Raw genomic sequence first — 15330 nt, 5'->3', positions numbered from 1 at the left:
TATAAGTAAACGTTAGGACTTAAATATATTGTTCATAATACTGACGTTCTAACTCTTGCCTATAAGGCACACACAAAAGTCATTTTAAAACGGTGAACCTACTAATTGATCACAAGATTTACCTTATAGGTAGATAATCGAAAGATTCATTCGAATCCAACCCAACATGAATTTTTAGCAAATTCGGAAGATAGAGAAAGATACAAAACTTTACTATCTATTTTTTAATTTCAAATTATATATCTAAGGCAAGACAAAGTTCATTTTATTTTTCTTATTTCACGAATGGAAGAACTACTCTTGATGATAAAGGCTTTTTAATATAGATGAAAAAAGAGTTATCCTCAACTTTAATTTTGATTCATTCTATGATTAGATCATAAAAATAAAAATTTAAGACCGCACACTTTACAAAATAAACATTTAAATTCAAGATGGGAACACTTTGGGAACATAGATGTAGTAATTTTCACCGGTGTCTCGAGTTCGAGTCTGGGTATAAAAATATCGGGAGCGTTTTTTCCCGAATGGAGCTCTACCCGACGTGAATTCATACCGAACACAAAAAAAATAATTTGCACGGCCCAAGAGTTTTCTAGACAGGTACTACAATTTTTTCTACATGTTTCTTCCCCGCCCAGAATGTTCAATTAGACCTACAATTTCTCCAACATCATTTTAACAAAAATGGAGTTATTCGAAAAGATGCCATCATCAAAGACAATTTTGACTGCAGCAACTTCTCTTACTGCTTCAGCAATTCTCTTTAAATCCATAGCTAATGACCTTGTACCTCAACAAATTCAGTTATTCTTTTCTTCACGATTTCAGAAATTATCGAACCGTTTTTCTTCGCAGTTGATTGTGGTTATTGAAGAGTGTGAAGGTCTAACTACCAACCACATGTTTGATGCTGTTAACGTTTATTTAGGTGCAAAGGTTAATGGTTCGACTCAAAGGATTAAAGTTAATAAGCCTGATAAAGATGAAGACCTCGAAGTTAGTGTTGATAGGTAAGTTTGATTATAGTCACTCATCTAGTTTAATTTGTTTGTCTGGTTTTGATTGACACGTAACTTAAAATGCAAGTAAGGTTTTTGAATATATAGTTAGACTGTACCCAAAAAGTTGTACTTTAATCTTGTGATTTAATGTTAACGTGGAAAGTTGGAGATTAAAAAGTACCAAAAGAATGTACTTTAATCTTGTGATTTAATGTTAACGCGGAATGTTGGAGATTAAAAAGTACCAAAAGAATGTATTTTAATCTTGTGATTTAATGTTAACACGGAGAGTTGGAGATTAAAAAGTACCAAAAGAATGGACTTTAATCTTGTGATTTAATGTTAACGTGTAATGTTGGAGATTAAAAAGTACCAAAAGAATATACTTTAATCTTGTGATTTAATGTTAACACGGAGCGTTGGAGATTAAAAAGTACCAAAAGAATTTACTTTAATCTTGTGATTTAATGTTACCCTGGAAAGTTGGAGATTAAAAAGTACCAAAAGAATGTACTTTAATCTTGTGATACATATTGATTTGTACTGAGTTAGTACCAGTATATGTAGTATTTTGTGCAAGTTGATGACTTTGGCCCTTTTCTTGTTTTTTGTGATAATTGTGGTGTTCGGCCAGCAGGGTCCGGTATCATGTAACTTAGTCCACGATGGGAAGAAATCTCCTAATGTTTTGTCTTTGTGAATAGGACCTGAGACGTCATAGCGCTCAATTCATGTCATTGACCACTAGGCCACACCCTTGGGTGTGGTGTCCCTTTTGAACAATATTTGGTTGAATGCGAGTAAAAATCAAACTTAGAAGATTGATTTCGAAGAAGCTGAGGTCGGAATCAGGTTTTTAAGTTTATGGATTCTGAATTTAACAAGAGTACATGGTTCAAGCTGAAGTTACTGGATTTGAACCCGTAACTAGTTGAAATTGTGTTTGAACCGGAGTTTTGCTTAGAATAAACGTTGATGTTTTGTGAGGGAAAGTCATAATTTTGTCTAGATTTTTCCTAAACTCAGCTCATCAATTTCAATTTCTCTATGAAGATGGAATGACAGATAAAATTGTTTAGAACAAACACTGATTTACAAATAAAAATTTCACAAATTTGTGAATATGTGTGGGTCCAAAGGCTGTCTTAAACTTTTTGAAATCTGTTTATCTGTTAGGTACCAGGAAGTAACAGATTCTTATGAAAATGTCAAATTCACATGGATCATGAAGTCCAGGGGAATCAAACAGAGTGAAAAGAGCACCAATCCGAAGACAGAGCTTCGATATTTTGAACTAATTTTTCACAAGAAGCAAAAGGAGATGGCTTTAAAATCTTATTTACCATATATATTGAGGAGGGCCAAAGAGATTAAGGAAGATAAAAGGGTAGTACGGCTACACACTGTGGATTATAACGGGACTGATTATTGGAGTTCTGTGGTGTTAAACCATCCTGCAACATTTGATACAATGGCTATGGAACCAGAAATGAAGAAGGAACTGATTGAGGATCTTGACATGTTTGTAAGTAGGAAAGATTATTATAGGAGAGTTGGCAAAGCTTGGAAACGAGGGTACTTGTTCTATGGACCGCCTGGTACTGGAAAGTCGAGCTTAGTTGCAGCTATGGCTAATTACCTTAAGTTTGATGTTTATGACTTGGATCTAAGAGAGGTGCAGTGCAATTCGGATTTGAGAAGGTTGTTGATCGGTTCAGCAAATCGCTCTTTACTTGTGATCGAAGACATTGATTGCAATGTGGGGTTAAAGAATAGGGAAAATGAGAATGACACAACTGAAGATGACAAGGTATTGTAATGCATTTCTTAATCACACTGCATAATCAACAAAGAAGAGAAAAACTCTTTATGATTATTGAGAAAAGTAAGAATATTTTTCTGTGCCATTGTAGTGTTTTTTTGTAGCTATGTACAACATTGATTGTGATCTTTACAATGTAGTTCGTGTTTGAAGCATGTGATTACATTGATGACTAATGAAACAATAGAATGGATCTTCTAACACTTGCATGAATATATATATTTTGCTAAAGAATCTATAAATGCAGATTACACTCTCTGGGCTGTTGAACTTCATTGATGGCTTGTGGTCGAGTTGTGGGGATGAACGAATCATTGTGTTCACAACGAATCACAAGGACAGACTTGATCCAGCATTGTTGAGACCTGGACGTATGGATGTGCACATTGAGATGTCATACTGCACTTTCAGTGGTTTCAGAGTACTTGCTTCTAATTACCTAAAGGTAGACGAGCACAGGCTGTTTAAGGCAATTGAAGATCTGTTCCGGAGAGTTAAGGTAACACCAGCTGAAGTAGCAGGAGAGTTGATGAAGAGCAACAACGCCAACGTTGCACTAGAAGGCCTTGTCAAATTCCTTCAAAACAAGGAACATGAGGTTATGACAAGAAGCTAAACAACATTGCTGACTAAAACAGATAAGACTTTAGATCTCCAGTATAGAGTGATTGATATTCTTTCATATGATTGAACACAATTTTTCTGATGCTTGTGGAACATGATTATCTTGATTCAATTGCTTCGTGTTCATCATTGGCCGACCTATTATTCCTAATCTTACTCAGCGTTATGAATTACAGAGAAATAGATTGCTAATTTTATTACCAATCTAGACAAAGAAAACCAATATATCTTAGGAAAAGAAAGACACAATGGTACAATCGTTGGACATACCATCTGTGGCTGATTTTCTCCTACTTTTTGTCGTGTAACCTTGGATGTTGCCACTGTCTTCTCTAAGCATTCTGCTGCTTCTCCAAAATTTATCTTCATGTACATCAGAATCAGTTAAGATACATAAGATAGCGATATATGCAAAGAAAAGCTACTAAAAATCACATTCACCGTTGATGTCTTTAGTGTTCTCCACGGCCCTTTATCCGACCTTAAACAACCACCATCATTTTCACACGTACAGCTACCACCTAGAAAATCTGGCAACTCGCCGAGAATTACATAATTTACCCCAGATGTTAATGATAAGGAACACTATAATTGCTTTGCATAGGAAAAAAATTTAGAGATGATTACCATTCGTCGATGATTTCAAGTAGTCTGCCTTGATAATTGTTGCCGAGAACCTAGAAATTTTAGAAATAGTTCTTGATGAGCAACATATAAAATGTCGGTTGAACTAATGTTCCTCCATCCTCAAAGATTAAGACCAACTTTCAAGTTGATTTTGGACATCAATGAACCTCTTTCTTCATAATAAGACTAAAATATTGATTACCAACAGATGATAGAAGGGCAGCTTGGTGCACAAAGCATTCCTCGTTCACTCAGGGTCCGGGAAGGGCCGCACCCCGAGGGGTGTGATATAGACACCCTACCCTGATGCAAGCATCAATGAGTGATTCCATTGCTCGAACCCGTGATTTATAAGTCACACGGAGACAACTCATTGTTGCTCCAAGGCACCCCTTCTACCAACAGATGATAGAACAAAATATAATGGAACCTGAGAAAAACTTGCTCAAGGGGAAAAAAGCATGTCATACATGAATCTTGGAAGTTGTTTCAGGGTCAAGAAAAGGCTTGAGTATATGCCAGAGTAGCCTAAATCTCGGTCCAGCGTTTATGACAAACATTTCACCCAGTGTCTGCAAAATTTTGTTATCAAGTTTAGATCTTATCTAGCAGTTTTATGTGACAGTACGCAAAGGCAAAAAATGAAAAAGTGGAATCAGTAGAAGTCCTGTTTTATAACTATAGCTAGTAAGGTGTATATAGAATTACTTCAGGGTAATAGTTATTATCAATTTTCTGCAGCTGCGAGATCACTTCTTGCACAGGTTTTGTAAAGTTCCTCAAACTCTATAACATAGAAAAACAAACATTATGAAAATTTGAACCATAAGAACCACATTGTTAAGAATCCACCAGGAAAGGTTACTATACCACTCCTTCGACATCCAGAATGGTAACACCTCTATCGATAGGTCTTTTGGCTGCTACAGAGCAAGCAGGACATCGGAAGGCAATAGACTTCTCAAATTCTTGAACGTGATATTTAACATAACGATCCAAAGTAGTTACTTCCAAAAGTTTATCAATGTTCATTAGCCCCAATCTTTCAATATAAACTGGCCTTCCTTCCTTATCCGTGCCATGATAACCTTGAGGGTAGTTTTGCAGAACTTCATCCCTTTCTTGGAAGTTGAAATCCTAAGCAAAACAGTGTGTATGATGAAGAAACTAAGTCTGTGAACTTATAAAAACGGTGAACTACTATTTAGTTAAAGAATTTAAACCAAAATCAACAACAACAAATGCAGTGTGTTCCCACAAAGTGAGGTCTCTGGGGAGGGTAAGATGTATGCATTTCATACCGCTACCTCCAAAGAAGTAGAGAGGCTGTTTTCGATAGACCCCCGGCTCAAGATAAAGAATCGTAGACAAGGAGATGGATTACATAACAAAAAAAGGTGTAAGGAATAATAAAAAGTAAATCAGAGCAATGCGAAAATACGAGGGATAGTGCAACACGAAATAAGAAAATAGCAACTGAGAAATTATGAATAGGACACCCACGTATAAGTAACAAATACTCACAGCCATAGACACCTATGAACACAGTCCTAAAATTACTAACCCGGCTACACAAGATCTCTCCTGATGGCTTGCTACAACCCACACCCTCCCGCTAGCCTTCTACCCTTATCCGCGACCTCCACACCTTCCTATCTAGGGTCATGTCCTCAGTAAGCTGCAGCTGCTCCATGCCATGCCTGATCACCTCCCTCCAGTATTTCTTCGGCCTACCTCTACCCCTCCTGAAGTCATCCAACGCTAGCCTCTCACACCTACGAACTGGGGCATCCGCGTCCCTCCTCATCACATGTCCAAACCATCTCAACCTTCCTTCCCGCATCTTGTCCTCCACCGATGTCACTCCCATCTTCTCCCGGATAATCTCATTCCTAACCCTATCCCCTCTAGTAGGCCCACACATCCAACGCAACATCCTCATTTCCGCCACCTTCAATTTTTGGATGTGGGAGTGCTTGACTGGCCAACACTCCGCGCCATACAACATGGACGGATGGACTGCCACTCTATAGAATTTGCCTTTAAGCTTAAGGATCACCTTCTTATCACACAACACTCCCAAGGCAAGCCTCCACTTCATCCAACCTTCTCCAATACGATTAGTGACATCCTCATCAATCTCATCATTCCCCTGGATCATATACCCAAGATACTTAAACCTATCCTGCTTACAAACATCCTGAGAGTCCAACCTCACCACTACATCATCCTTCTGCCTCAAGTCACTAAACTTGCATTCTAAATACTCCGTCTTGGACCTACTCAACCTGGACCTCTTCGACTCAAGGGTTTGCCTCCAAACCTCCAATTTGTCGTTCACGCCCCTCCGCGTCTCATCAATCAGCACTACATCATCCTCAAATAGCATACACCAAGGCACCTCGCCTTGAATACTCCGCGTCAACACATCCATCACCAATGCACCTCCAGAGGACTAAAAGGTAACCAGGAAATTCGATAAAAAACACTTATGGTGTTTTAGCAACAACAAAAACAACATAACAAGTGTAATCCTACAAATGGGATCTCAGAAGGTTGGGATGTACGCGAACCTTACCCCTACCTAACAGTAACATTAGCATAAAAAGAAGAAAGTGAGACTATATAATCAGTATGATTGTACTGATAAAGTAAAAAATATGATTGTTCAAGGTAAGAGAACTTATCCTAAAGGAAAACATTTCCTATCCCAAAGCTAAAGACATTGTCAAGAAATATGACATTACAGGGAAAAAAGATGGAGCAGCAACGTTCGAAAAAAGTTAAAGAGTCTACCTTGATAATACTATCAGTTCCAAAATCTGTCCTCCACTGGAGCATATTTGTCCACATGAGCTTTGCCTTCTCAATGTCAAACTTTCTTGCTTTCAAGAATCTGAAAAAAAAGTTTTACAGATGAAAGTTCAAGATCATCGTCTTCAATCATCACATGAATGCATGGTGCTTAGGAAAGGTAAAAGCTATATTTTGGAGGCAAAATGATGAAATGACATGTTTAAAAATCATATCATGAAGTAATCTGTACGCCAAAGTCAAAGAAACTTTCATCAAGCCCAGTTAAAAAAGGACAGCCCGGTACACAAAACATCACATATTAGAAAGGTCCGAAGAAGGGCTACATTTCAAGCAGATGTAATTAAAGATCCCTATTAAGAACACACAAGATGATTTAAGTGGTTAAAAATTGGATAGGGCACCTTAATAACTTGAGATTATCATCATGTATAGGAGGAAGCAGGTTTTCTAGGATCAGCATTTGTCGAAAATCATTTACAAACTCTCAACTCCTCAGGGCCACCCCTAGTTATTCCAATATCATTTTGTGGCCTGGTTATCACAGAATGTAAATTTTCTTCACAGATTCCATCATCAAATAAAGATACTTGAGTGCCTGTGAAAATTTACAAATCCATACCTAAAAGAGTTAACCATGCGAATACTAAATCATTAACATTATTAAGTAACACTGATTCTTGATCGTACCAAAGTCACTTGAAAAGGATAATACAGTGGAGTCTGTAACTTATATCCATAAAAGCAAAACATAACTTCATAACCAAACAACAACAAAGACAAGAAACTCAAGGATAATCAAATAATACTAGCAAAATCTGAGTGTAGTTACCTGACATTTCCAAGGACTAACTAAAGATGAAGTTTATAAATGTCGTCTTAACATAGATGTACAAATGATTGATCTGTTTAACCTGCAATATAAGTTAACAATCAGAAAAATTTCGAAATGAATATTTAATTGCTTTACTTCAAACACTTGTACACTCACATGGAAACAATATTTAGACTTTTGATATGAAGAGAATTAGGGGAGTTACGTGAAGCAGTTAAGCTTTTTTGTCTACTTTTTTTGGATAGCGGTTGGTTTTGTGGCACTCTTTCTCTGGCGGGAATATGCCATTGTCCCTTTCATATCTAATTTCTTTTTAAAATAAAAAATAAAAAATTGTTCTCGTGGTGGATCGGTATTTAAAGTTTATGAGTTCTCGATAATTCCATATTATAAAAGAGAACTTCTTTACATGTGCCCAAAGAAAGTGATTGATTGTTTTGTTACTGAGTTCTCAATAGATATTTCTCATGTATTTAACATATTGTGCAAGAATTACTGAACTTTCGAAAATTGATAAGTGATGAGATTACATTGGCTATGTTTTTTGTGGTACTCATCTTTGTTGGAGTGTTGAAGTGATTCCAATTCCATGACATAAAATTCGAGAGCACTCATTAAGAATAAAGATACTTAGCATTCCATTCATCTTCAACCTATCCCCCACCCTCAACCCCAGCCTTTCACCCTCATCTTTCATAGTATTTGTCTAGATTATATGCAAATTCTTATTCATATCTTTACGTCCTAAAAGTAAGTAAAAAACATCACTAGGACTGCATTACGTGCAAGTTTCTCTCTTGGACTTCATCCCTGGTGAGAAATGCAGTAAACAGTTGAGTTGAAGTGGGAATAGACTGCAACTACAACAACAACAACAACAACAAACCCAGTATATTCTCACACAGTGGGGTCTGGGGAGGGTAGAATGTACGCAGTCCATACCACTACCCCTGAAGGAGTAGAGAGGCTGTTTCCGATAGACCCCCGGCTCAAGACAAAGGACCGTCGACCAAAAGAAGAGCAACATGATAAAGTAACAAAGAAGCAACATCCACAAAAATGAAGTATAATCAACAAACCAAGGATCCCCCTCCATCAAAACTAGAACTACCCACCAAGCTATTCTTAACCCTCCTATCTACAGACTACCACTCGACCACACATCTTAGCCCTCAAGCTTAATACTTTTCCTCCAAACCTTCCTATCAAGGGTTGTCCTCAGTAAGCTGTAACTGCTCCATGTCATGTCTAATGACTCCTCTCCAGTACATCTTGAGTCTACCTCTACCCCGCTTGAAACCCTCCAAGGCCAGCCTCTCGCACCTACGAACTGGAGCATCCATGCCCCTTCCCATCTCGTGGTCAAACCATCTCAACCGCACTTCCCGCAACTTATCCTCCACCGAAGTCACTCCCACCTTCTCCTGAATAGTCTCATTTCTAACCCTGTCAGCCCTCGTAAATCCACACATCCAGTGCAACATTCTCATTTCCGCCGCCTTCAACTTTTGAACGTGAGAATTCTTAACAGGCCAACACTCCGCCCCGTATAACATGGCCGGCCGGATTGCAGCTCTATAGAATTTACCTTTAAGCTTGAGAGGCACCTTCTTATCGCATAAAATTCCCGAGGCAAGCCTCCACTTCAACCACCCCAATATGGTGGGAGACATCCTCATCAAGCTCTCCATTCTCTTAGATCATAGACCCAAGATACTTAAAATTATCCCTCTTACAAACCGCCTGCGACTCCAACTTCACTACCACCTCGTCCTCCTGTCTCGAGTCACTAAACTTGCACTCTAAGTACTCCGTCTTGGTCCTACTCAACCTGAAACCTTTAGATTCCAGAGACTGTCTCCAAACCTCCAGCTTATCATTAACACCTCGGCGAGACTCATCAATCAAAACTACATCATCCGCAAAAAGCATACACCAAGGTACCTCCCCTTGTATATTCCGCATCAATACATCCATCACCAAGGCGAATAAAAATGGACTAAGCGTTGATCCCTGGTGCAACCTTGTCAAGACCGAAAAATGTCCAGAGTCCCCTCCCACCGTCCTTACTCGAGTTTTCGCCCCCTCATACATGTCTTTAATCGAACGAATATACACCACTGGGATCCCTTTCGCCTCTAAGCATTTCCAAAGAACCTCCCTAGGGACCTTGTCATACGCCTTTTCCAAGTCAATAAACACCATGTGCAGGTCCCTCTTCCTCTCTCTATACTGTTCTACCAACCTCCGCACTAGGTGAATTGCCTCAGTCGTCGAGCGACCAGGCATAAAACCAAATTGATTCTCTGAAATAGGCGCCATCTTCCTCAACCTCCGCTCCACCACCCTCTCCCAAATCTTCATCGTATGACTCAACAATTTAATACCACGGTAGTTGTTGCAACTCTGAATGTCACTTTTGTTCTTATATAAAGGAATCATCGTGCTCCATCTCCACATCTCGGGCATCTTAGCAGTCTTGAAAATGCTGTTAAACAAATGTGTTAGCCACCTCAATCCTGCTCCACTAGCAAACTTTCAAAAATCTACTGGAATCTCATCGGGCCCCGTCGCATCTTGTGAATAGCCTCACAGATCTCCTCCACCTTAAAACGCCGACAGTAGCCGAAATAGCGAGATTTCTCGGTGTGTTCCAACTCCCCTAACACAATACCTCTGTCCTCCACATCGTTCAAGAGCTTATGAAAATACGACTGCCATCTTTTCTTAATTAGAACGTCCTCCACCAGAACTTTGCCATCTTCCCCCTTAATGCACTTCACTTAGTCCAAATCCCGACCCTTACGCTCCCTAGTTTGGCAAGCCTATAAAACCTCTTTTCCCCGCCTCTCTTCTTTAATCCCGAATACAGTCTCTCAAAAGCTGTTGTCTTAGCAGTCGTAACTGCTAACTTAGCCTCTTTCTTAGCTAATATGTACTTCTCCTTGCCCACCCGCTTCTCCTTTTCATCCTTACTCTCAACCAACTTAACGTAAGCCGCCTTCTTCGTCTCCACCTTCTTCTTAACTTCTTCATTCCACCACCAATCCCCCCGATGCCGATTAGACCAGCCCTTCGAGACACCCAGAACCTCTTTAGCAGTTTCCTTAATGCACCCCGCAGCCCTATCCCACATACCATCCATGTCCCCCTGACACTCCCACGCCCCCATCCCTTCCAACTTCACCTCTATCTCTAAAGCACTGACCGGAGTCAGGCCACCCCACCTAACTCTAGGTCGACCCTCCCCACCCTTCCTCTTCTTGACCATCTTTATAACCAAATCCATCACCAGGAGTTTATGTTGGGTTGCAAGATTCTCATTCGGAAAACTTACAATCCTTACACAGAGCTCTATCTCCCTTCCTAAGCAGGCAAAAGTCAATTTGAGTCTTGGCTATCCTACTACGAAAAGTAACCAGATGCTCCTCTTTCTTCGGAAAGTTAGAATTCACTACCACCAATCCAAAGGCCCTCGCGAAATCCAAAAGAGCAGATCTCTCGTCTTTCTTATCCCCAAAACCAAAGCCTCCATGCACATCATCGTACCCTATCGGCAAATGCCCGATGTGCCCATTGAAGTTCCCTCCTATGAAAAACTTCTCCGAACTAGGCACACCTCGAATCACCTCGTCCAAAACCTCCCAAAATATCCTCTTCTCCTCCTCGCCCAGGCCCACCTAAGGCGCATAAGCACTACAGACGTGCACCATAAACCCCCCAATGACCAACTTAATAGTCATCACCCTATCACTAACCCTATTAAACTCCACTACCTGCCCCCTAAGCTCTTCGTCCACTAAGATACCTACTCCATTCCTGCCTCTCTCACTACCTGAGTGCCACAACTTATACCCATCCACATCCCTTGCCTTAGAACCTACCCATTTAGTCTCCTGGACACACGTAATATTGATCTTTCTCTTCCTAAGAATCTTAACTAGCTCTATCGACTTACCCTGAAGGGTCCCTATGTTCCATGACCCTACCCTCAACTTATCATCTCTCGACTCTCCTCTACTAAAACCCCGGCCTCTGCGTCTCAACTTCAACCCAACACCAGGCCCCGAAATGATAATTTATTTCATTCATTATTATGATTCTTTGGTATATTTTTAGCATCTTCTATTCTATATTCTCAAACGTCACTGTCAATCCCGTCTATTTCATCATGACGAGTTTTTCTCTTCTTCCTGTTGATTGACATATCGAGTTCGAATCCACAGGCCTTACGCAGGCAAATTTAGATTGCCGGAGAGATAGAAATAGCGTCAACTAACCACTTTTCGACCCTAGTTTTGAAAAATCGAGGTTGGAAAGTGGTTATTTATAACAAGCCACTGCAACAATTTGTAGTGAGTGAGATGAAAGGCACACACAATGCAAGGTTCAACATGAAAACTGAAGAAACTTGAATGTCCAAAAACCACAGTACACCGGTCTTGCATTAAAATTACAATTCTATATATACGTATATTCACAGGTTATTTCTATAAGATCGCATACTAAGGGGAGAACTACAGATTTTTGTTGAAGACGCTGACAACCCCTTGGCTCTGATGAATGGCTGCTTCTATGTACACTGCAGTACTTGGTTCGAACAACTCTAAGAACACCTGTGAAATCAGATGTCTAAGTAGCCGTTCGAATTCAAACACGTTTCGAAGGAAAATACTATTAGTTTCACAAAGTTTGTAGCATCGAGGAAATGATTGGAAAAATATACCTGCTATATCCAGTTTCTGTTGGATCGCAGTTGAGTAAGCTTGTCCCTCCATAGAGCTGTAAATCACCAATGTAAAAGTGAGAACCAAAACATATAACCAATGTCGTAAACTGGCACAAACATGTCACGGCACCATCTTCATAGATGTAATTCTTGAGATTGTTATTTTAGTAATAAATGATTGTATATCATAGGATTATGACAGCATGGGAAAAGAAGCAGTTCAGACAAGAGATACATGAATAGTAGAAACAATCATTCCACACAGAATCTGGACTTGCTAAAAAAGGCTACCTGCATCTCTATAAATCGTTCTTCAACCACCGCAACCAGCATATTTGCACAAGATATGAAGAAGAAACTGAAGTTTCAAAACTCATAGCAGATAGGGATGTCGCCATTCTTGATCCTTTTTTTTTTTTTGGAATGGCATTTTCCAGCAAAATTCTTGCCGAAAAAATTAGAATCGCGTGCATCTCTTATTTGTTTTGGTGCTTGTTGTTGTATATCAAAACGAGGTGAAGGTCGTTACGAGTGTTTTGGTGGTGTTGGGAAGGCAGCTGATTGTGTTGGGCCGGAGTGTTTTTCAGCGAAAATTTTGCCAAAAAAATTAGAATCGCATGAGCCTCTTCTTTGTTATTGTTGTTTGTTGTATATCAGGGTGTTGTATTGTTACTCTTTTTCTTCCGGCGAGCTTTAAACGAATTATTTTTTTAAAAGAAAAAAATTCTTGGCAAGCCTGTTATCATTGGTTATAACTTTCATGCCATAACAAGTGACTTTCACGCATCAAATCTAATTTGAAATTATACAATTTATAAATAACTAAAGGTTCAGTAGATATATGATCCTAATTAAAAAAATCAAAAAGTTATTTATTTTGCCTCAGTGCATATATCAAACAGGATTCATCTCATCTACTATGTGAGGCATAAAACTGAAAAAGAAAAGAAAAAATCAGTAAAAATTACGAAAAAGAAAAACTTATGAAGGTGGTAGAGCATCTTCCATGTTCTTAGCCATTCCCTGCAGGCCAGCATCATACTTGTTGATCAAATCCTCCAATCTCATCCCTTCCACTGGATCGACGGTGATACACCACTCGATCACACATCCATTTAGACCATCGACTTCATCTGGGACAATCCTCACCGTTGAAAAGTATGAGTTGAACCCAATATTACTATCAACTATCTCATAGCTTAATATCCTCTCAATTGGATTAATACCCATCAACCTCTCCTTGGACCAGACGCTCACCGGAGCTTCTCCGGTGGATGTACGGTCACTCTCAGGAGGCCGGAGAGAGAATCCGGTACAGTATCGTATGCAACCTACCTCACCATTTTCACCGTGGATGCCATAACTTGTTGATAAGCTAGGAAACCATTTGTGTAGGCCAAAAAAATCTTTGAAAAGACAAAATATTTGGTCTGCACTTGCCTTTTCTAATCTTGTTGACACTTTAGCTTCCCACTTTGGTTCTGAATCTTTTTTCTCCATTGAACAAGATGGGCTCAGATCCAATTTGTTCATTGATAGAACAATATATATAGAGAGAGTGTTTAGCCGCACGTGTAACTTATAATTATTTAAAATTAGATAATTCAATTTATTACGAAGGTTTTTAATAAAATGTAAAAAATTTAAAATATATATTTTATTATAATCACATGTATATTTTATCATTAGAAGTTTTAAGTAGTTAATAGATTTAATATATAATAAATATAGATAAAATTTAAGAAGTATCAAATTTTTAAAAATTTAAATACGTAATAAAAATATAATCAATGATTTTGTAAAGATTTGACTTTTAAAATAAGAAAATATTTTAAATAGTAAAGAAATAATTATACTATAAATATGATTCGAATTAATGCGTCTCTTTTATTCTCTGGCAATAAGGAAAAAAGGTACTGAATAACAATGCAAAAGTGATGATCACAAACTTCTGATAGTAAAATATGTATGTGATTGCACTAAAATATGTTCATATTTATATTATTATATTAAAATGTGAAGAATTTTTAAAAGTAATTTAAACTTTAATACTTTGTTGGTGAAATTACAATAAATTGCAATTATATTACAATAGATTACAATTGAAAATTACAAATGAATAAAGAAAAATATATTTCTTCTTCTATGGCTGAGGCGCGTATATCTCGCTCTCTTTAAGGAGATTCAAGCCCATTGTGGCAATTGTTTCTCCGGTCAGCAGTAATACTCTTTGACTTGTCCCCTCCAGGATACAACAGCCTACACACAATAACTCAATATTCTGGACTAAAATTAAGTTCAAAACTCCACAAAAAATAACACCCCCTTCAACTAATAAACTCTCTTGTTTTATAGATTTTTGTGAACTCTACACTTGTGTGTTTTTTGTTGTTCTACTATGTTTGAAATGAGATTTGAGCTCCTTATTCATAAGAAGAGGTTAGCAACCATTTTTGAATTCAACTTTGGTACAATTTTGAAACCAATCAATTTTGAATTCAACTTTGGTATAATTTTGAAACCAACTAATTTTGAATTCAACTTTTGGTATAATTTTGAAACCAACTAATTTTGAATTCAACTTTCAATTCTTCTTAGAAGGGCCATTGGAATAATAATGAATTTGGCATTAAGAATATTAAAAAAATATTAAAAGGCCATTAATCCATCAACCCCCCACTCATTTTAATATTATCAAGAGAGTTCACTAGTTAGAGGAAGACTACCATGCATAATGAAGGTGTGCTCTGCATTGAACCTCCACTTACTAAAACAGTAATTTTTACTCCAGAGTCGTAGTTTGAACTATGACTGCTTTGGGGAAATAAAAAGTTACTGCTTACACATAATAGTCAAGGTGTTGACATGAGCTTTA

The 15330-nt window shown here is 38.3% G+C and overlaps 2 protein-coding genes across 17 annotated transcripts; one reads left to right on the top strand and one right to left on the bottom strand.

Annotated features, from left to right (window-relative positions):
- Positions 1-559: 559 nt before the first annotated feature.
- LOC107866970 (protein HYPER-SENSITIVITY-RELATED 4) lies at positions 560-3574 on the top strand. Its single transcript, XM_016713038.2, has 3 exons — positions 560-1013; positions 2181-2814; positions 3074-3574. The coding sequence occupies exons 1-3, from the start codon at positions 688-690 to the stop codon at positions 3440-3442; spliced, it is 1329 nt and encodes a 442-aa protein (XP_016568524.2). The 5' UTR covers positions 560-687; the 3' UTR covers positions 3443-3574.
- LOC107866971 (phosphatidylinositol/phosphatidylcholine transfer protein SFH7) lies at positions 2849-14005 on the bottom strand. 16 transcript variants are annotated; one of them, XM_047411279.1, is made up of 13 exons: positions 12453-14005; positions 12233-12342; positions 7724-7805; positions 7296-7489; positions 6874-6973; positions 4948-5214; positions 4786-4863; positions 4548-4649; positions 4078-4127; positions 3892-3980; positions 3721-3813; positions 3266-3403; positions 2849-3191 (listed from the first exon to the last, which is right to left on the bottom strand). In XM_047411279.1, coding segments are annotated over exons 4-10 (657 nt in total). In that variant the 5' UTR covers positions 7355-7489; positions 7724-7805; positions 12233-12342; positions 12453-14005; the 3' UTR covers positions 2849-3191; positions 3266-3403; positions 3721-3813; positions 3892-3979. The 16 variants fall into 16 exon arrangements, 14 of the variants coding, with proteins under 14 accessions (XP_047267235.1, XP_047267237.1, XP_047267241.1 ...); XM_047411281.1 differs by having other exon boundaries at positions 12248-12342; XM_047411285.1 differs by having other exon boundaries at positions 2849-3403; positions 12453-12508; positions 12747-14005.
- Positions 14006-15330: the final 1325 nt, after the last annotated feature.

The sequence above is a fragment of the Capsicum annuum genome, chromosome 4 (genome assembly GCF_002878395.1).
Source record: "Capsicum annuum cultivar UCD-10X-F1 chromosome 4, UCD10Xv1.1, whole genome shotgun sequence".
Taxonomy (NCBI): Eukaryota; Viridiplantae; Streptophyta; class Magnoliopsida; order Solanales; family Solanaceae; genus Capsicum; species Capsicum annuum.
Note: the sequence above shows the minus strand (reverse complement) of the source record. Positions and strands in the feature narration are given on the sequence as shown.